The following is a 22,408-nucleotide window of genomic DNA, read 5'->3' on the forward strand; positions in this document are numbered from 1 at the left end:
AGCATACAGGTTATTACTGAGCTACAAGATGTAGATACTAAAGTCCCAAAAGGAGAAGATCCCATCTGACTGAAAGGACTACAGTATGTTGTACTGTATATTGAAATGCTTCAGAAGTTTGCAGAACATTGTTTTAGCATATTTTTTGCTGCTTTCCAAAGGAAGATAAAACTTTGCTTCATAATCAGCTTGGCCACTTGTCTTTCTATTGATAGTGGATTTCTTATTTTTAATGTACAGCATACTGCATTTCTGTGTGTGTGTGTGTGTGTGTGTGTGTGTGTGTGTGTGTGTGTGTGTTTACCTATTTGTATTGTACAGGAATTGAGCTAAGTTTGTATTGTCCTCTCTCCATATATACTTTTATTGTTCCAAGTTTTAAACACATGATGCTCTTTGCTTGGTGGTAGGTGGGGGTGCTCACCATCCACTTACTCGATGTAGTGCTGCTGTCGGGTGCCTGCCCTTTCCTCTCCTCCATCCTTCTTTCCTTCCATCCTCCTCTGTCTTCCTTTCCTTCACTCTTTCTTTGTCCTTCTGCCTACGGTTAACTTTACAATCCCTCTTCTGTCTTTCTTTCCTTCTTTCTTTCCTCTTCCTTCTGCCTGTGGGTGACTCTACACTGAGTGACAAGCCAAATGGTTTCCTGTACACCAGGAAACCTTATACTACGCTGGGTGGTAGCCATATAACCAAATTTTGGCACCTGGTGGTTTAGTGGGTAATTATTGCGCTTTAATTGGATTGAGCTGGTGAAAGTTTATATCCAAGGGGTGGTTGGGGTTGATTGCTCTTGTAATGCCATTCAGGGATGAGTGAGGCTGGTCACTCTCATCTTAAATGTCGGGACCAACTGACTAGCCTCGGGCTCCTACACTCCTCATGGGGCAATGTAGGACTGGATGATGGATGGATGAATGCTCTTTGCTTTTTTTTTTAAATTTTATTTTATTATTATACAAGGAAGAAGGAACCAAAGACCAGGAGCCCGCAAACCGTTCTATCTATCTATATATTGCCAGACGCCTTCATCCCATACGGCGTGGCCACAAACAAACTGCCTCCACGTCACCCTGTCCCCCCCATTTCGCTGCCCAGCTCCCAGCTCACACCCCTTTCACTCATATACCTCTCCACTCCATCCCTCCAAACCGAAGGCCAGGAGTCCGCAAATCATTCCTTCCAAGAAAAAAACAAAAACAATACAAAAGAGAGCCAAATTCAAAATCCGTTCATTTTGAGATGCCTGGACACACTGCATTTGAAAGACTGGAGATCATAGAAAGTAGGAAATACAGACAGAGGGAGACAGTTCCAGAGCTGACCTGTTGCATAAATGAAGGACTGGGCATAACGATTAAATCGTGTATTAGAGAGTTGGACAGAAAAGGGATGAGAGATTGTTGCTAGACTGGTGCTAGGCACCTGTCATAGAGGTGAAGGGATGCAAGCAGACAGTTCAAAGGAGCAGTGACCATTGAAGTAGTGATAGAGAAGAGATAAAGATGCAACAGTGCGGCAAAGAGGGAGAGGTTGAAGGGAGCGAGTAAGAGGAGGAGAGTTAATGAGACGAAAAGCCTTTGACTCCACCCTATTGAGAAGAGCCATATGTGGGGACCCTCCCCACACATGAGAGTTGTACTCTACACAGAGGCGAATAAAACCTGTGTATAAAGTCAACAACTGTGCAGGGGTAAAGAAGTTATGGAGTCGACTTGGCACACCTAATCTCTTGGAAGCAGATTTTACAAGAGATGCAAAGTGATCTTTCCAAAATAAGTCCCAAGTGAATGAAACCCCAAGCATGTTCAAGGATGATGCAGGATTGAGCTGGATATTATTAAACATTAGTGGGTACTCCTGTGGAAGACTTTATCGGGTTGATAGGTGTAAAAACTGATGCATTAAAAACAACAAGATTATTTTTACCCCAGTCAGAGATACGAGCCAAGTCAGACATTAGGTGTGCCATAGCCTCATCCCTTGTTTGTTGAAGTAACAGCTGAGATGGATGTTGTGGGAACTGAATGGAAATGTGAAGGGTGAATCATCAGCGTACGAGTGGATAGGGTTAGATGTACAGCTTAGAAGGTCATTGATGAAAAAAAGGAAGAGAGTTGGTGATAGGACAGAGCCCTGGGGAGCACCACTGTTGATAGATCTAGGAGAATGATGGCCATCTGCAACAGCAGGTATAGAATGACCAGAAAGGAAGCCATAGATGAAGGCACAGATAGAAGGATAGAAATCATAAGAGGGCAGTTTGGAAATTAAAGATTTATGCCAGACTCGATCGAAAGCCTTTGAGATGTCAAGTGCATTGGCAAGGCTTTCACCAAAGTCCTGAGAGTAGGATGACCAGGAGTCTGAAAGGTAGGTGAGAAGATCTCCAGTGGACCGTCCCTGACGGAACCCATACTGACAATCAGAGAGAAGGTTGTGATAGGAAAGATGCTTAAAAATTTTTCTGTTAAGACCAGACTTGAAAACTTTTGAGACACAGGATGTTAAAGCAATTGGACAATAGTTAGAGGGTTGGGAATGGTCACCTTTCTTTGGGACTGACAGGATGAGAACAAACTTCCAGCAAGAAGGAAAGGTGCAAGTTGACAAACAAAGGCGAAATAGTTTACCTAGGCAGGGTGTAAGCACAGTTCTTGAGGACAACAGGAGGGACTCCATCAGGCCCATATGCCTTGTTAGCATTCAGCTGAGTATCAAAGTGGGCCATATATATGCACCACCCTTTATGTGAAGTACTGTTATGTTAGATGACATTAATGTACTGGTAATTACTGTAAATGTTAAAAGTTTTGGTGAATGTTTTCCAGGTATGTGACACTGGACCGCAACCGCCCTGCCCCCTCATCTGAAGCTGCAACAACCCCTGCTCCACCAGTGGAAACAACTGTGACTAATGTGCCTGTAAGTCCTCTCCCTGTGAGCTACCGGCCGCTGGTGGTGCGTCCTAAGTCCACCACTGCTCCCTCTGTTTCTCACCATATTCTGGAGAACTTGTTGCATGAGGGAGGGGCTGAACCTTCTGCTGTTTCAGCCACTGTTGTGGCAGGGTCATCACTTCCCAGCGTGGCACCTGTGGAGGCATTCTCTGTGACCACTGGGAGGGAGGTGGAGGCCTCACATACTGACAGAGTAGACTTAACTGAACTAACACAATCTGTCCCTGAGTCCCACTTCCATCCCACCCCTCATCAACACACAGCACATGACACAATAGCTGATGTTAATATTAACCAACTGATTGATCAAAATCAAGTCAACTTGGGTAGAACCCGAGGTTCTGGGCGTCGCTTGGTACCAGTCAGGGTTGTGTCTGAAAGTGAACTTGAGGCAGGCACTGAGGTCACTGCCAAGGTGGCTCCTGACAGTAATCTTATTGCTCAGTTGCCTGCCCCAGAGATTAGGGATGTCCCTGCCAGGATTCGACCTGAGCTTAGGCCAGTCAGAATATCTACACAACTAACTCATACCCCAGAGACCAGACCTGCACCTGATGCCAAACTTACACCTGATATAAAACATACCACTGATATCAAAGTTGATACAGACCATACACATGCCTCAGATGGTAAAACTACCCAGGAAATCAAGTCTGCTCATGAACTTGAGTCCACCATAGAAATTAAACATGTCCAAGAAGGGAAATCTGGATCAGATATGAAATTTACCGCTGCTGGTGTCCTTACCACAGAAGCAAAATCAACTCCAGAGGTAAAAACTGACGTAGATATCAAATCTGATACTGATGTCCAGCTTACTGTAGAAGATAAGCCTGAAATTAAGAATGCATCTTTATTAGATGATGGGATCAATCCAGATGATAAATCTGGTATGGACACTATGGACATCAGCCCAATGTCAGAGGCCAAAGATGCTCTGGAGGTTAAATTACATGAGGGAAGTAAGCTTACTTCAGAAGTTAAGCCCATTTGGAAGTTTGGTTCAACTCAAGAGGTAAAATCTGATTCAGAGGTACAGATGACATCAACTGTCGAGTCCAAACCTACCTCAGAAACAAAAGTTGACTCTAAAGTCGTGCCAGATGTGGAAATCAAATCAACCCCAGAAGAAAGAGTTGATCCTGAGACTGACCCTGTCTTGGAACATCAACACACCCCAAAAGTACAGGTTACCTCATTGACAAAACCTGCAAGTACAGTTTTGGAAATAAAGTCAAGTTCTGATATAAAGCATGATGAAACACCTAAACCTGTTCCAGAAGTAAAACAGACCTTTGCAACCACTTCTGCCCCAAAGAAAAGGCCTACTTTAGCAACTCGAGTGTCAAGTCGAGGACAGTCCCGAGGACGTGGGCGCTCACGGGTTAGATCACGAGTCAGGTTGAGCCGTCCAGATATCCCTCGCCGCAATGCCACTCGCCCATCCCAGGCCTCACGTGGTCTCAGAGCTCAGAGGGGTAGATTGTCACAAAGGTTACGTCAACAGGCACTTCGACAGGTGGTTACTCCAGAGGTCACCACACCTCAGGCCACTGCACCTCAGGTCACCACACCTCAAGTCACGACAGCCCGAGTCACCACTGAGAGAGGGACATTTGTAACCGAGAATGACAGTGTATCCATACTTGACACATATACAACACACAGCAGCTACATAACACAGATTGATGATGTGACTCAGGTGGATGACATGGCACAGGTTAGTGATATGCCTCATACTCACAGGACAGAAACTGATGACATGATGAAAGCTCACCACATGACAGACACTGATGTTAGGCCACAGACTGATGTGACACACACTGATGGCATGACACAGTTAGATGATACGACCCATTCTGGATACCAGCCGGATAATGAGGATCACCACCAAGACCATCATGAAACAGTGGCGCTTATACAACTCGAAGAACATTCCACACTTCCCCCAGGGACTCTTAGTACTGCTTCCCCCTTTATTCTCCCTCCCTCCTCTATGACCCAGCCTACTTTTCCATCCCCTCCCCCCTCTTCATCCATAACCCCTCTCACTTCCCAACAGTCTGCATCCTCTCTTCCTCCCCCAACTTCCCAAGTAACTCCCCTTGCCACTACCCCCAGAGTTTCTCCTCCTTCACATACAGCTGCCCCATCCACTTCAGCTAGAGTTCCACCCAAGACTCCCCCTTCCACTTCCCCCAGAATTTCATCTACCTCCCCTTCCAGAATTCCTCCTATTTCTCCATCCGCTTTCACCACAATTCGTCCTGCTCCTTCCACTTCCTCCACAACTCTTCCTACTCCTTCCACTTCCTCCACAACTCTTCCTACTCCTTCCACTTCCCCAACAACTCCTCCTACTCCTTCCACTTCTCCCTCAACTCCTTCTGCTCCTTCTACTTCCTCCATATCTTCTACGCCTTCCACTGCCCCCATAACTCCTCCTGCTCCTTCCACGTCCCCCACAACTTCTCCCATTCCTACCACTTCCCCCACAACTCCTCCTACTCCTACCACTTCCCCCAGAATTCCCCAAACTCCCCCTCCCACATCCCCCAGAATTCCTACCATTCCACCTGTGACTTTCCCTTCCACTTCCTCAAGACTTCCTCCCACTTCATCTGTGTCTCCCCTCTTCTCCCCTCCATCTCAGTCATCTGAAACTTATCCATCCTCCCATGTGATTCCTCAAACCCTCCCATTTGTATCGACAACCTCTCCTCCTCCATCCTCTACAACAAAGCCACAACAGAGCACACAGCCAACTGTTGTGGTGTTAGTTGGAGAGTCTGGTCTTTCACCCAGCCCCCAGAAAACAGCCAAAACCCTGTCTACCCCTGGCACTCACCCTCCCCTCCGCCCAACTCATGTAACTCTGCCTGGGGCTGTCTTTCCTGCAACTTCAGGGGATCTTTTGCATGGTTCTGGTGGGACCATAGAGGATGGTTCTCTCCAGGTAGTGCATGACTCTTCACCCGATGTGCATGGCCAAGCAGCACCCCAGAAGGAGGCTGGCCACAACCTGCATGGTGTTCCTCTCTCTCCCCAGGATTCCTCTTCACCTCCCACCGTGGCTGCTCCAGAGGATGGCCTGCCAATTGAGGATTATTATTACTACGATGACGAGTTCCTGTACGGCGATGTTGAGTCTCCAAGCCCAAGCCTTAGCCACTCTCCCTCTTCACAGACACCCCCACTCACTATCCCAAGCATTCCTTCCACACCAGCTAGCACAGCAACCACCTCCACAACAACAGAGACCACCACCACCAGTACTATCACAGCAAGACCCACACAAACACGGTCTCAAGTTGAGGGAAGTGCAGTAGGGTCGACTGAAGGCAGAGAGAGTCATGGGTCAGATGCTTCCCAAACTAGCCATCCCATTTCATCTCAGAGTGGCATCGCTGAAACAGGTAATGTAGAGGAAGAGGTGTTTGGAAGGGACGAGCATGAAGAAAGCCTGACCCAGTTGACCTCCGCTGTGTCCAGTCAGCCCCTTGGCTCAAGCCCTGAAAGCAGACCCAACCAGAACCAGAGGCGAGTGTTTGGTAGGGAGGAATTGGAAGACAACGAAGCCCTTGGCCAAGTAATTATACATCTCTTTTTTTCTAGTGGTGGTGGGTGTAGTGTGAATGTAGTGTGCATAGTGTCACGGACTGTATATAGTTTTACACACAATCTTTTTCGTCTTGCACCTGACTTTCTGAATATTCCACTTCCACCTATCCCCAGCTTTTGCTTGTATATATGATGTACATATTATCTTTGAATGTAGTTAGATATGTAAACTTACTTATCATGTATGAGATATGCATCCACATATTGGTAAGAAGTAAGTAGTGCATCCCCAGCACACATCAACAGATTAATTAACACAAGCTTAATACTGTATACACTCCAATGTAGTCTTGCACTAGTTTTGCAGGTGCACCTTGTATGCCTGCCTGATGTGACCCATGGAAGTTGCATTATTGTCATAATAACAGTTAGCATTAACACATAATCGGCGGCTCATGACTGACTTGCCCACGATGAAAAGCGACCTCAGACGACCCTTGCGTAAGAGCTGACGTGATGGACTTGAGACGGACCTGCTCTTTCTTTCAGAATACGATGTGGGGAGGTGCTAGGTGTGAGGAATCATCTGGGGTTCAGGCTGGTGTTGTCCCAAGCCTCCTCTCCCTGTGTTCACTGATCGTTCTCCAGCTTGTTTGGTATAAATGATCGCTCTCTCTTCCAGATCCATGATTGATGAATTGTGGGTAAGAAAAAGTTATGTGCATTATGATTTCCCAATTCTAGTGTCCCCTTTTTAGTTCCCATTCCTGATTATTTTTCATATCTGCTTCTTAATGACATTCACTCCAATCACATTTGAGAATCTTGTTCAGATAATTACATTTTTGATAGGTACCTGTACAACAATTATTTGTGTCATAATATTTAAATGGTAGGTAACTCATCTTAATTTTCTTGATGGCATTGATAAGACAGTTTCATCCCTTCCATGGCATTAGAAATTTTTACTTTTCCCTCAAAATTTCTTTTAAGAATTTTTGCCTTACTTTCTTGGAAATTATTGTTTCCTGAAATTTTCTAAGTTTTTCTCCATCATACAGGAATCTCACTTTTTTAAACTACTTGCAGATGCTCTTTCCTTTGACAGAAGTTTTGAGCATGTGTGTCTAATTAAATGATAGTTTCCCATATTTTGGGGTGGTATGTTACCAGTTTATATGCTCACGTAAGATTATTTTACATTCTTTCATGATAATAGATTGTAGTAATCATTTTTAGGCCAAAAAATGTAATGCATGTAGGAGCAGCAAACCATGTTCAAATGCAAATTTATTATTGTTTTCTTGTCCAGAATATACTATTATCAGTGCTGAAACTTCTTTTTCATCACAGCATAGTTTACCATTGCCTTGCCTCCATCTCATTATGAGTGTTAATCCCACATAACATTGATTTTCCTTTTCATACCAGCCTACTATTGCAATCTGAGTATTTTATGGACTCTGTGACTACTATGGTGATTTTGGACTTTGGAATGACCCTATGTTTTGACCTGGCTTAAATGGGCCTTTTTCCATTTTAGAGGTGACCACTTGCTGAAGTGCACTGTTGTCATCAAATTGGACTCTCTTCTTCCAGCTGTCTTATCTTACAACAGGACGTGTGTCTGGGATGAATGCTTTCTGGCGGTGTCTCTTTATAATATCCTTTAATAATTCAAATTTCTGTTGTGTTCTATTTGCACTGTACTTAATGTAATCATAGATAACAGTTTACAGTAGAGGCAAAAACATTTTTATTTTGACCGTTTGATTGTACCTTATATCGTCTGCAATAAGGTTTGTAGTTTAGAATTAACTGATGGATGGTAGTTTATATTTTGAAAATCTTTTTCAAGTACTGTATGAATATTGACTTATAGTTGTCCACTATTGTTAAGAAAATTGTGATACTGACTGTTCTTTTGACTTTAGCCCAACAGAGCAAGGATAAGGATTCCTACAACAACCACACCACAACCTACACCCCCTCGGGCTTTCTTCCGTCCTCGTCCCACTTCCCGGCAGCAGAGTGTAACCCTCCGGCCAACAACACGCCAACGTCCTACACGTCCTGCCATCCTTACTCGGTCAAAGCCAGATAGCATCAGACCTACACGTCCATTATTTGACACTACCCCTCGCCCTGCTGACCGTATTAACCCAGCCCGTGCAGACGATGAACCCCGCCTTCAACCCCGGCCAATCATCAGCACGCCTGCTGCAGTAACTAGTCCGACCACTTTGCCACCTGCTCTACAGGAGGATCCTAATACTGAAGCTGATTTTGATGCCATTGTTGTTACCACCTTTGCCCCTGAGACCTCCTCCAGACCTTCACTGTTCTCTCTCTTCACCTCTCCTGAGTCTGTTACTCCAGATCTTACCCCAGTTCTTACAACTACCCCAGAACCTAGTCCGTTCCCCACAACTGCTGCTACGAAGCCTATCTCCACAACCATTACCCCAAGGCCTCGGCCAAAACCCACCCCTCGCCCACGACCTACTCCTCGTCCGCGCCCTACTCCTCACCCCACCACTTCACGCCCTCGTCCCACCCCGCGCCCAACCACTACCCGGCCTCCGGCTCGCAGCACACGCCCTCAGCGCATTGGCACTCCTCGCCCAACTCAGGCCCCACCTACACCTGGTAAACCTGCTCCATCAGCTATCTTGGATATTAATGACTACTATGACTACTACTATGATGATCTGGATGGGGCACTGACAGGCACCTTAGGACAATTGGCCACTCTTACTGAGAAGGCAGTGCTTATGGCTGATGGGTCTGTGCAGTGCTATGACACTGGTTACTTTGCTCACCCAGACTCCTGTAAGAAATTCATCTCGTGCTCCAAAACTGTGCGTGGGCTGGTCCGTGGATGGGTTTACACTTGCCCACAGCAGCTTGTCTTTGACCCTGTAGGTGGCATGTGCAATTGGGCAGAAGCTGTTGACTGTGTAGGAACTGAGTAGGCCAGCAGTGCACCTTCTTTCTGTTACACCAGACTCATATAGTAGTGCTGGTAGCTGCAGAAACTTATTTGTTGATAACATGCACATCTTTCTAAAGAATGATGTTCATTAATTTAAATGGTTGGATATTGCTGTACAGTACTGTATATGCAGTGCTATGCAAGATATAATAATCTGAGACATTATTAGGACATTATTAATAAATGAGGTACTGTGCAGTTTTCAAGTTTCTTATTCATTTAGAATATGCAAGCACAGTACATACATGGAGTGGGCAAATTTCATTGCCACGTTATTAAATGAGAAGAGAATGGTTTGCCTTCATCTTGAAGGTGTTGATTTCAGTGTGAAGTAATGCAAAAGCAAATATAATAAATAGTACTTTAATGAATAATTAGTTTCACAGATTCCATGGAGATTACCTAAATTTGGGATGTCCATGTATTTATACAGTAGCCAAACGTTTTGTTTATGCTGTATTTCTGCAATATGTATACACTGGAGTCTCATGAATGAATTGTACAGTAAATTTGTTATTCACAGACTTCCCTTTATGCCAAATGTCTTTGATTGAGTGTTTATTCTCCACTTTATCTCCCTCTCTTGAAGAACAGAAGAGTGAATGGCTTGTATTTACTTATTTTGTTAATTGTGTGTGAATGCTATGAGTATGTTGTGCTTGAGTTCTGTTCATCAGTGAAAAATAAGGAAACAGTCTTTATACTGTACTGTGTTAGGATGGAAATTTTAATTCCAGATGTTTATGGTGTATATAGCCTTTTATAATTAAAACCTATTTAAATCCTTGTCTTTTATTCAAAACCACCCACCACAGTAAAGTTTTATCAGCACATCCTCAGAAGTTTTCGTATATTCCTAACTAGTATTTTGTTATTACAGTCGATTCAGGGGATTTTAACAATTAAGGCACAGGGGTGTAAGTAAGGGAAATCAGGCTGCGCCACTGTTACCACTGCCTTGGGTTGGATGGTATCCGGTGGACAGCAAGCCGAAGTTGCTCTTCTGCAGTTCACCCCCTCCATTCATGAGTTAGAGAGGGAACTGGACAATGTTATGTGGGATCAGTAGACAGTGTTTGATAATATTAATCATCTTTCTTTTGTGAATACAAGCTGTGTAATATGAAAATGCTTTTGTTGCTTAAGCATGCTTTGATCTGTGCTTTGCCTTGTTTTTGCTTATTTTTTTTATGGTGGGTAAATGCTTGATATCTCAGTTTGTGTGTGTGTGTGTGTGTGTGTGTGTGTGTGTGTGTGTATTTACCTAGTTGTCATATACAGGAATTGAGCTACGCTCGTGGGTCCCATCTCCGTGTCTCAACCAGTCAAACTTTGCTTTAAACTCATTTAAGCTTTTGGACTGGACGATCTCTTTGTCCAGGCTATTCCACAGGTCAGTGCATCTGTATGTAGAACTGTATTTCTTGATATCCTTCAAGCAGCATGTCTTATTTTTCCATATCCTCTTGTTGCTCCCCCATCCCATACAAACAGATCTCTGTCAGTTTTGTCTACTCCCATCATGGTCCTGAACACGGCAATCATGTCACCCCTCTTCTTTCTTCTAATGAAGGCAGACTTAGCTTTTCTATTATTTCCTTGTACAATAGATTTGCCAGACTAGGGACCATCTTGTTCGCTGCTCTTTGTACAGTACTGTATACTCTTGAGCTTGTACTGTATATAGCTTTCTTTTTATGTGGGGACCACATCATTGCCGCATATTCTAACCTCGGGTGGATCATAGCCACTATCAATTTTTTCGTCATCTCATCTATGTATTGAAATGCCACTCTTGTTTGTCAAGAGCTTGTATGTCTCACTGACAATCTTGTTAATGTGTTTTTTGAGTAACATTATCCAGGACCAATACTCTCAGGTCCTTCTCTTCTCTCGCTTTTAAGACTGGTTCTTTTCCCATCGAGTAATTCAGTGATATCCTCTTGGTACTTTTACCCATTTCCAGTATTTTGCGTTGAATGTCATTTCCCATACCCAGCTCCAATCATAACAGATCTTCCTGCAGCAATTTACAATCCTTTTCAGCTTCTACTCTCCTCATGATCTTTGCATTATCTGCAAACAGACTTGGATAACTGTTCATTCCCTCCATCATATCATTTACTTAGATCAGGAACATTACAGGCACCAGCACTGAACCCTGCAAGACTCTACTTGTTACCTCCCTCCACCCTGACATCCTGTCCTTTTTTACTGCCCTCATCTGTTGGTCGTATCCACTCTAAAAGGTTCCCTTTCAGTCCTCCTGTGTGCTCCGATTTCTACATTAGTTGCTAATGGGGTGCCTTGTCAAAGGCTTTCTCCAGATCTAAGTACACACCATCCACCCAGCTATCTCTCTCCTGTAGCATGTAAATCGTCCTTGGGTAGAAATTCAGCAAATCAGAGACACATGACCTTTCATTTCTGAATTCAAACTGACTTTCTGCCCAAATGTCCATCTCTTCCAGATATTTTATCTGTCTTTCAAGATTCTCTTGCACAGTTTTGCGACCATGCTGGTCAGGGACACTGGTGTATAATTCAAGGGTTCTTCCTTAGTCCCTCCTTTGTAAATTGGTACCACACTGGCCCTCTTCCATTCCCAAGGCACTTTCCCTTCTTTCAGAGAACACACAATTAAACCATGAAACTTATCTGCCAGTTGTTCTCCGCAATCCTTAAGTATCCAATTAGAGATCCCATCAGGCCCTGGGGCCTTCCTTACATCTTGAGTTTCCAGCAATTTATACACTTCCTGCATTTCCACTTTTATATCTCTTAAAACTTCATTTCTAGTCGCTCCTTCCCCCTCCACAAAATCACTTTCCTTAGTGAAAAACGATTGGAAACTTTCATTCATTATATCAGTTTGCATTGCTGCATCTTTGTAGACCTTTCCTTCTACTTTCAGCTTATTGATTCCTTCCTTGTGTTTTGGTTTGCCATTGACAAACCTATGAAACAATTTATATTCCTTCTTACGTTTGTCAGTTATACCTCTTTCAAAGTTTCATTCTTCCTCTCTGTGGATTCTTGTATATTCATTTCTAGTTCCTTTGTATTCTTTTTTAGCTCTATTGTTACTTCTCTTTCTCTGTTTGTACCATGCTGCATCCCTTTCTGTTTTTGCTACCATACACATTTCAGTTGAACCAGTCCTTTTTCCAGTTCTCTCTCCCACTTACTCTTGGCACATATTATTCCACACCCAAGCCTAGAAAGATATCCCACTTCTGCATCTCTCTTGTTTGCCTGAATTCTCTCCAAACTGCTTCTTTGAAAAATTTCCTCAATCCAGTAAATTTTTACACTCCCCAATTTGTATCTTCCATGCATGTATAGCTCATCTCTTGGCACCACATTCCCTTCTGTCATTTGGAACTCAATCACATGAGCACTTTTTCCTTTAAGACAGAGATACAGTAATCACTCTAATATCCAATTTCTGAACATCCCCACTACCCGGACATAATCTTCCTGGGATCCAATATTCCCAAAATGGTCCGAAAATCCCAAAAAATAAAAAAAAATAAACGATTTTTTCCTGCCCGTTTCATACTGTACTTTTTTCCATACTATACTTACCTCATATCACTCTTTAATGTCCTTTATTGGTGTGAATAGGGTGTTAGGAGCTATGCATGTGCAGTAGGAAGGTGTTTTTCTGAGTTAGGCTAGGTTAGGGTCCATAAGTACCAGAATGTTTATTAATGCATGAACATACTTCTAAACCCTCATTTTATGTTTCTTTTGCATTTATTTCAGTCATTTATGTCCCTTATTGGTGTGATTTGGGTCTAAAATAGGTGCTATGCATGTCCAGAGGGAGTTGTATAGGTGTTTCTCTGAGTTAGGGTCCATAAGTAAAGTCCATAAGCTGGGGCCCAGTATCCGGACAGAACCAATATCCGGACCTACCTATGGCTCTATTACGTCAGATATTGGAGTGATTACTGTATTTCAGAGATTCAGTTGCATCAGGTTCTTTGGTTAGCAGTAAATCAAGTCTTCCTGGTATATCATCACTGCTAAATCTTTTCTTTGTGTGTGTGTATTCTACCTATTTGTAGTATACAGGAATTGAGCGATGCTTGTGTTGTCCTGTCTCCATATCCACATTTATCTAGTCTACCTTTACACACATGAATGTTTTTCTCCTGCACCACCTTTTCGTCTAAGTTGTTCCAAATACTTATGTATTTACCCAATATACCTAATTGTGATACACATAAAATATACTATGCTTGTGGGTTCCCATCACTGTATCTCAGTAAGTCAAATTTAGCCTTAAACTCATTTAAGTTTTTAGACTGGACGATCTCTTTGTCCAGGCTATTCCTTAAGTCTATACTTCTGTAAGGAAAGCTATATTTCTTGATATCCTTGAGGCAGCTTGACTTTTTCAATTTCATTCTGTGTCCTCTTGTTGCTCTCTTATCCCATAAAAACAGATCTTCTTGGTCAAATTTATCTACTCCCACCATGGTCCTGAACACTGCAATCATGTCTCCCCTCTTTCTCCTTTCCTCTAAGGAAGGCAAATCCAGCTTTTCCAGCCTCTCTCTGAATGACAGATCTGCCAGACTGGGGACCATCTTGTGTGTGTGTGTGTGTGTGTGTGTGTGTGTGTGTGTGTGTGTGTGTGTGATAGTACATGCATGTGTACATATGCAAGTATGTGTGCTTTGCCTGTGAGATGAAGCCAAGATTCTCAAAGGCTTGAATGAAGGATTGGTTGCATGACCCACCTCACTGGGTACTCTGTTGATAGGTGTCCAATACGAGGTCTGTTCAGAAAGTATCCGACCTCAGACCCCAAAAAAATAAATAGCTGACCTTTTGAGCAAAAGCACTAATACTCCTCAGAGTAGACCCCTTCTGACTTTACAGCCCAGCATTCTTTCCACTGCCTGAAACAGTTTTCAAAGTCAGTTTTCAGTATTTCCTGCATTCATCATGATCTCTTCTCATGGATAATGTTGCTGAAACATGTTGGAGTGTGTAAATCACGACCCAGACTTTCTGAAGACTGTTATCACTGGAGATAAGACTTGAGTGTACGGGAACGACCCAGAAATCAAAGTGGCCATCCCAGTGGAAGCATGTAGGGCTGTCTTGGCCGAAACAAGCACAACTGGTCCGCGGCAAGGTGAAATGCACTGATGTTGATTTTTTTTTTTTTTTTTTTTTTTTTTTTTGGTGACTACCATGGTGTTATGCATCATGATTAGGCACCAGAAGATCAGACTGTCAACAAACATTACCACATCAATGTTATCTGTTGGCTTCGTGATGCAGTTCAGTGGAATAGACCAGACCTTTGGAAGGCGGGAAGTTGGAAGCTGCAATATGACGATGCCCCTGCCCATTCTTCTCAACTGATTTAGGAATTCTTGGTCAAGCACAACATCCTGCAGGTCTGGCAGACTTCCTGCTCACCAGACATAGCTCTGTGCGACTTTTGGTTACTCTCCAAGCTCAAAACTCCGCTGAAGGGTTCTTGATTTGAGACATGAGAAGAGATCATAACAAATGCGATGAAGCACCTGCAGGAAATACTGAAAATCTGGCTTTGAAAAATGTTTCAGGCAGTGGAAAGAATGCCAGGCTACATGTGTCAAGTCAGAATGGCCCTGCTTTGAGGAGGGATTAGTGTCCTTGCCCGATAGGTTAGCCATTAATTTTAGTAGAGCCTAAGGTCAGATACTTTCTGAACAGATCTCATATTTGTGCTTTCTGTACACCAGGTTCTGAATACTACTCATTCCATTTATTAGCAGAAAGTAGCATTTTGATGATTTGAGTATGAGTGATGGATGTCAGATTTGCATCCCCTGAAGCATCTGCAAATTTGTCACATCTGCATCCACATCTAGAATGACCTGATGTATAGAGGATAAGATTTTTACCACACAGTAGTTGGTTACCTTATGAGGGTTCCATTTACATGCAAATCCTTTTTTGTGGTTGACCCAACTTACATCAGATTTCCTGCTTATTTACATGTTCCTAGTCAAGAAAAAATAAAGATGAGCGTCATGCATGTCTTCACAAATAAGTAACTCAAAATCACATAATTTAACACCTTCTTTAACTTCCTCATGCTTATTTTTATTAATTTTCTTTCCATTCTTTCTGACAACACTCAGCAAACATTTTGTATAATTATTTTTGCCACTTTTTTTTTTTTTTTTAAATCAACATTGCATTTACACAAAGGTATACTCATTCCACTAATATAATTTGTCAAATTTTCAGGCATAATTTTCACAAGCAGTTCATTGCTCACCCTCCACTACATTGCATCATTAGCCATTGCATAATTCTCATCAACACTGTCGTCTTCTCATGCATAACTTGTTCAGGCGCTTACTCAGAAATTTTTGTACCTATTACAGACAGTAGCTGAGTGAGAAGAGTAACTACGTATCATTGTCTGTTTCCACCAATCTTGTGGTGAGCCTGGTGCAGTGTTTGTAAGTTGATGTAATCTTGTTCATAGTCTGGTGTAGTTCTGTTTGTTATCTAATGCAGCTTTGTTTGTAGCATGGTGTGTGTATGAAGTGATGTAGCCTTATTTGTAGTCGTGTGTACTTTTGTTTGTGGTGTAATCTAGTTTGCAGTCTGGTATAATTTTGTTCACAACCTGATGTAGCCTACTCTTGTTTGTAATCTGGTGTAGACTTGTTTGTAGTTTTGGTATAGCTTTGCAAGTAGCATATTAGTGTACTGTATTGCATTTGTAGGTTGGTGTAGCTTTAAATATACAGTACAAAGAGCAGATAGCAACATCATGACCAGTGGCTTGAGTAGACGGTTTTAGGGACAAAGGCTGTAGTTCGTTTCGTTTCGTTTCATTTTTAAAGGCTCCAACATGCTTGCATGTGTCGGCCTTGGTCACCTAATGGCAGCTCTCCACGCTGCACGATCCATTGCAGCCTCCCTGTTCAGTCCCTTAACCCTAAGGTCATACTTAATGACCTCGTCCCATGTCTTTCTCGGTCTACCTCTCATAACCCCACCCCCAACATTAACGCTTCTCACCTTCCTCACCCAATTATCATCCCCCATCCTCTCCACATGTCCAAACCACCTCAATCTACCTCTCCTCATCACAACACCAATACACTCCAGTCCCATCCTACCTCTCAACTCTTCCATCGTAAATACACATAAAATCAGCATTATCTCGCAGTCTACCTCTGATACCACTACATCTCTTATTCACCCATTTATCACACACACCGCACAAGATGGAATTACTTCCCACACCCTTGTGGCAAACTGCACATGGCCACTCTCCCTCGTCTTTGACAGCACCGCCACCAACCCTAGATATCATCACTTTTGTTTTATCTGCATTTACCCTTAAACCCTTTTGCCCCATACCATCTCTCCACTTCCTAAACCTTTCCTCCACCTCCCTTTCATTCTCTGCTGTAGTTATTTAAAAAAAAAAAAAAAAAATCCAATTACTACTTGAGATAAACAGATACACAGTTAGATACAAGAATGAGAGAGAGAGATTAGTGTAAGAGGGCACTTGGTAACGATCAGGAAGAGGACATTTAGCAGCCTGCAGGTTGAAGAGGCAGGGACTGTGGCCTCTTTGATCTTTGCCTGTGTACTGTATTCCCTGATCCATGACCAAGGAAACATTTCTTTATAGTGTGCAGTACTGAAATACAATTTTTACCCCAATGATAGTTCCAGACAGTGCTGTCCTAACCCTTTTAAAGAGGAGACTTTGGGTTATACTGTAATATGACACAGTATGATGTATATACTGTACTGTAGTGCTACTCATTAACTGGAAATCATTCATTATATAATGTTTTGAGCACTAGTACGTTCTTTTGAAGAAGTGGCATATTTGCAGTGCAAAAAATTAGCCATTAATTATTTATTATATTATTGTTATTACTGTATTATTATTATTATTATTATTATTATTATTAGTGGTAGGTGGGAGCACTCACCATCCACTCACTCGATGTACAGTAGTGCTGCTCTCGGGTGCCCGCCTTTTCCTCTCTTCTTTCCTTTTTTCCTTCCTTCATCTTCTGTCTTTCTTTCCTTCATTCTTTCCTCTTCCTTCTGTCTATGGGTGACCCTACAGCACACTGAGTAACAAGCCAAATGGATTCCTGTATCCCAGGAAACCATTTCCTGCGGTGGGTGGTAACCAGATTATGGCACCAAGTGGTTTAGTGGGTAATTGAGGCACTCCAGTTGGATTAAGTTGGTGCAGGTTTATATCCAAGGGATGGTTGGGGTTTATTGCATACATAATGCCACTCAAGGATGATTGAGGCTGGTCATTCTCATCTGAAACATCCGGACTAACTTGCCTAGCCCTGGGCTCCTGCACTCCTCATGGGGCACCACTGGATTAGATGATGAATAAATGAGTGATTATTATTACTAATTATTATTATTATTGTGGTAGGTGGTGGCAATCATCATCCACTCACTTGATGTAGTACTACCTACTTCTTCCTTAGCCTTTATCATTCTTTTTCTGTGCCTGCCCTCCTGTCTTCCTATTTCTTCCATCTTTTCTGTCACTTTTTATTGCTTTTCTTTCCTTTACAGGTGGCTTTACATTGAGTGACAACCGTAATGGTTTCCTGTAAGCCAAGAAACCATTTACAACGCTGGGTGGTAACCATATAACCAACCCATATGTGCTCCCTACGTGTCAACAAGTGGGTTGGTGGAGGATTAGTGCCCCTCCCTGTAAAGCAAATAACTCAAAGTCAAATGGCCACCCCTTACGGGATTATGGCGTCTGGCAATAGATAGATAGATAGATAGATTATTATTATTATTATTATGACCTTGTTAGAAGGATGCAAGTCAAGAGTGAGAGCAGTGGAAATGAGTTATTTGAGAGGAGCATGTGGAGTTACGTGGAGAGAGAGAGACTGACAAATAAGGAAGTGAAGGAGCTTTGTGGTGTGGATGTGGATGTGATAGAAAACGTTAGGAGAAATACGCTGAGGTGGTTTGGCCATGTGGAGGTTGGAGAGAGAGAAACTAACAAGGAGAGTGTATGTGAGGTGGAGGGGGGGAAAGGGAGGGGGAGTCTGAGGATGAGATGGAGGGATGGAGTGGAGAGATATATGAGAGAAGGGGGTGTGAGCTGGGGGGAGGGCAATGAAATGGCAGGGGACAGGGTGACATGGAGGCAATTTGTTTGTGGCCACCCCTTATGTAAGGCATCTGGCAGTAGATAGATGGGTTATTATTATTCATTCATTCATTCATTGCCAGACGCCATGTATCCCAAACGGGGTGACCAGGGGCTTAGAGTTAATTGTTTTACAGGGAGGGGCACTAATCCTCCACCAACCCCACTTGACACGTAGGGAGAACATTATGCCAACAGCATCTGGTGTTACCAGGCGGTCACCCATCCAAGTACTAACCAGACCCAACGTTGCTTAACTTCTCTGATCGGACGGGAAGCGGTGTACTCAACGTGGTATGACCGTTATTATTATTATTATTATTATTATTATTTTGCTATAAATGAAATTAACATTGATTGTGGTCAGTCATAAATAGTCACAGATATGTAATGGTAAATGGAAGGCTTAAATGAAGAGATGAAGGTTTATTGACAAGTTCAGATAATTTTGCAGACAGATATTGTCAAAGGTAAGCAGCAGAGATAAATAGAACTCTGAAAGAAAGGAGAAACCCCTGTTGGAAGAATGAGTAGGAATATATGTGATGACAGATTCCTGAAAGTTGCAGGATAAGGCTGAAGTAGAGGAAACAGTTTGAAAATTAATGAAGAGAAATGAATTGTAGAACTACTGTATATGAATAAGTGTACTCTTTAAGCAACAGAATGAAAACGAAAACATGATTTGTGGTGTGCTAGTGATATACAGTAGGTTTAGCTTTTATGGAAGGAAAAAAAAGGAAGAAGAAAGATTCTTATTCAGAAGAATGTGCTGCAAGATCTAGTAAATGATTAGGGCATGAAATTAAAAGTAAGGGATTTACAAGAAGCCAAGAAAGGAATGGATATTAAATATTAAAAAAAAAAAAAAAAAAGTGTACACTACAATATCTTCTAAAATATATACAGTAAAAAGAACAAAACTGTCAGAGAGGAGGGAAATACAGCGTGCAGAGTCTTGATGGAAGGGTAGCCTATATGAGGATGTGGATAATATAGTTTTGAGATTGAGAGAATATTTTAGCCTGGCAGCTAGCTACAGATTAAAGTACAGGAGGGTTGTTGAAGGAACCAATTAATGAAGAGGAAATTAGAATGGTAATCAATAGGCTGAAGTCTAGTAAATCAGCAGGAATGGATGGAGTACATGAAATTTTTAGTTAGGGGGATGAACAGGTACACTAGTTAGCATAATGCACAAGGAAAGCTATATGAACTGGTGTAGTATGCAAGAAAAGATATCAGAAGACTGGACAGGTAGTTATAGTTCTTTTCAAGGAGATAGTAAAAGTGAGTGTAAAAAGCATGGAGATACTGGAGATACTGCGTTGGGTTTGTGTCCTCTTTGCTGAACTGGGCCACTCCCACAACTTGAATGCAAAGTAGAAATTTGATAAGCCTAGGTTATTAGGCAGGAATGAATCTTCCTGGTTACTAATCAAATTGACCCTACAGTCAGATTACACCTGACCCTCAGTTGAACTGAAAGGGATTAGAGATCTTCACATTTGAATATAGCACTATAGTTTGTAGAACACACTTTGAGAGTAAGCATATAGAGGAGACAAATCATTGCAGAGGATGAGACAGGTAAGGAACAGAGTAAGCTTAGAAAGGATAGGGTGTTGTATATATCAGATACTGACAGTGAAGACATTAGCAGAAAATTGTATTGCAACAAATAAGTTATATATTACATTCATAGGTTTGGACAAGGCTGATGATAGGGTGGATTGGGAATGACTGAGGAGGACCCAACTAGTTTATATGGTGTTGAAAGGATTTGGTAGGTAGAGTAAAATACTTTTTTGTGGGTATTGCTGTGGTGCATATGTGATGGTTGGAGAGAGGTTTAGTGATACCTTTCAGAGGCATAACCCAGGGGAGGGGAGGGGGTGCCTGAAACCTCTCCCTTCCTTCCCCTTCAGTAGGTATGACATGCCACTGATAGACCTCATTATAATGGACCAGTTGGGGGAAGATGCAGATAGTATATCTGATAGTTCATTATATAAGATGTTTGATAAAGACCAATTATACCGGACCTAGGATTGAAATAATGTATGAGGTCTGTCCAAAAAGAAACCGAACTTTTTAAATATCACACAGCTAGCAGGCCTAGTGTGATTGTGAAGGGAGCTCTGCGTAGCAGCGACTTTAAACATTAACACTAGCTGTATCATGTCACATTACTTAGTCATCAAGGTACATGTGCTTGAGTGAATGTGTGTTTAGTGCACTTGGCAACTTAATGCAAGCTGAACAATGAAGGATCTTGAAGGGATACACGTTTGTGTGAAAGTCTGTTTCATATTGGGAAAAACTCTTACGGACACTTTTCAGATGTTGCAGCAGGCTTATGGTGAGGATTGTTTGAGCCTTACACAGTGTCACAAGTGGATCCAGCAGTTCAAATCAGGAAGAAGATCCACGTAAGACAATCTCAAATCTAGACAACCTTCCACATCAAGAGACGACAATCACATTGAGAAGGTCCATGCTGTGATCCGCAAAAATCGTTGCCTGACCGTCCATGCAGTTTCCAAAGAAGTAGGCATCTGTAAAAGTTTGTGCCACATGATTTTAACTGAAAAGCTGAAGATGCATCGTTTTGCCACAAAATTTGTGCCGCATCTGCTGACAGATGAGCAAAAAGAGAACTGAGTCATAAGGAGCTGTTTGATTGTCCAAATGGTGATGCAGATTTATTGAAAAATGTCATAACAGGTGATGAAACTTGGTTGTATAGCTACATCAAAGCAAAAAGGCAGTTGTCACTTTGGGTTTGAATATAGTCATCACAACCAAAAAAAGCATGTCAGAGCTACTGAAATGTGAAGGTGATGTTGATGAACTTTTTTTATTGGAAGGGTGTCATTTATCATGAGTTTGTTACACATGGTCAGACAGTCAGTAAGGAGTTTTACTTGGACATCCTGAAGCATTTGAGGGAGGCAGTGCAAAGGAAGAGGCCGGAGGTGTGGAAAAACAAAACCTGGATGTTGCACGATAACAAGGCACCTTCTAATGCATTGCTCCATATCCATGATTTCTTGGCAAAGCACAAGATGACTATTGTACCCCAGCCACCCTACTCTCCGGATTTGGTGCTTGTGGACTTTGCTTTTGTTCCCAAAGGTGAAGTCCACCCCAAAAAGCCACTGATATCAAATGATAGAGGATCATATAGAAGAAAATTTGCCAAGTGCACTAAACACAGTCACTCAAGCACTTGTACCTTGATGACTAAGTGACATGGGATGATGCAGCTAATGCTAGGCTAAAGCTCAAAGTCACCACTACATAGTGCTTCCATCATGACAATGCTGTGCCTGCTAGTTGGTGTGCTACTGTATTTAAAAAGTTTACATTTACAACGCTGGGTGGTAACCATATAACCAAACCATACGTGCTCCCTACGTGTCAACAAGTGGGTTGGTGGAGGGTTAGTGCCCCTCCCCATAAAACAAATAACTCAAAGTCAAGTGGCCACCCCTTGCGGGATTGTGGCGTCTGGCAGTAGATAGATAGATAGAGTTTCTTTTTGGACAGGCCTCATACAGTATATGAAATGTACCCCATGTTGGGACAAGTTATAAGACATCAGTAAATCAGTATTGTGTGGGTTTGGCCTGTGTTCCTTGATATACAGTCGAACCTCACTGTACGATGGGATTATGTCAAGTGACAACCCAT

The 22,408-nt window shown here is 42.4% G+C and overlaps 1 protein-coding gene and 1 pseudogene across 1 annotated transcript in view; one reads left to right on the forward strand and one right to left on the reverse strand.

Annotated features, from left to right (window-relative positions):
- Cht6 (Chitinase 6) overlaps positions 1-9,853 on the forward strand; it is a 204,870-nt gene extending 195,017 nt beyond the window's left edge. The window contains exons 18-20 of the mRNA XM_080267986.1: positions 2,832-2,925; positions 6,010-6,549; positions 8,456-9,853. Of these exons, the coding sequence (XP_080124112.1) occupies positions 2,832-2,925; positions 6,010-6,549; positions 8,456-9,496 (1,675 nt within the window). The 3' untranslated portion in view covers positions 9,497-9,853. The remainder of the gene's footprint in view (positions 1-2,831; positions 2,926-6,009; positions 6,550-8,455) is intronic.
- A 9,048-nt stretch (positions 9,854-18,901) lies between these two features.
- On the reverse strand, positions 18,902-19,020 carry LOC145394242 (5S ribosomal RNA; annotated as a pseudogene).
- Between the last annotated feature and the right edge of the window lie 3,388 nt (positions 19,021-22,408).

The sequence above is a fragment of the Coenobita brevimanus genome, chromosome 26 (assembly GCF_032717465.1).
Source record: "Coenobita brevimanus isolate Jiangsu-jjx chromosome 26, ASM3271746v2, whole genome shotgun sequence".
Taxonomy (NCBI): domain Eukaryota; kingdom Metazoa; phylum Arthropoda; class Malacostraca; order Decapoda; family Coenobitidae; genus Coenobita; species Coenobita brevimanus.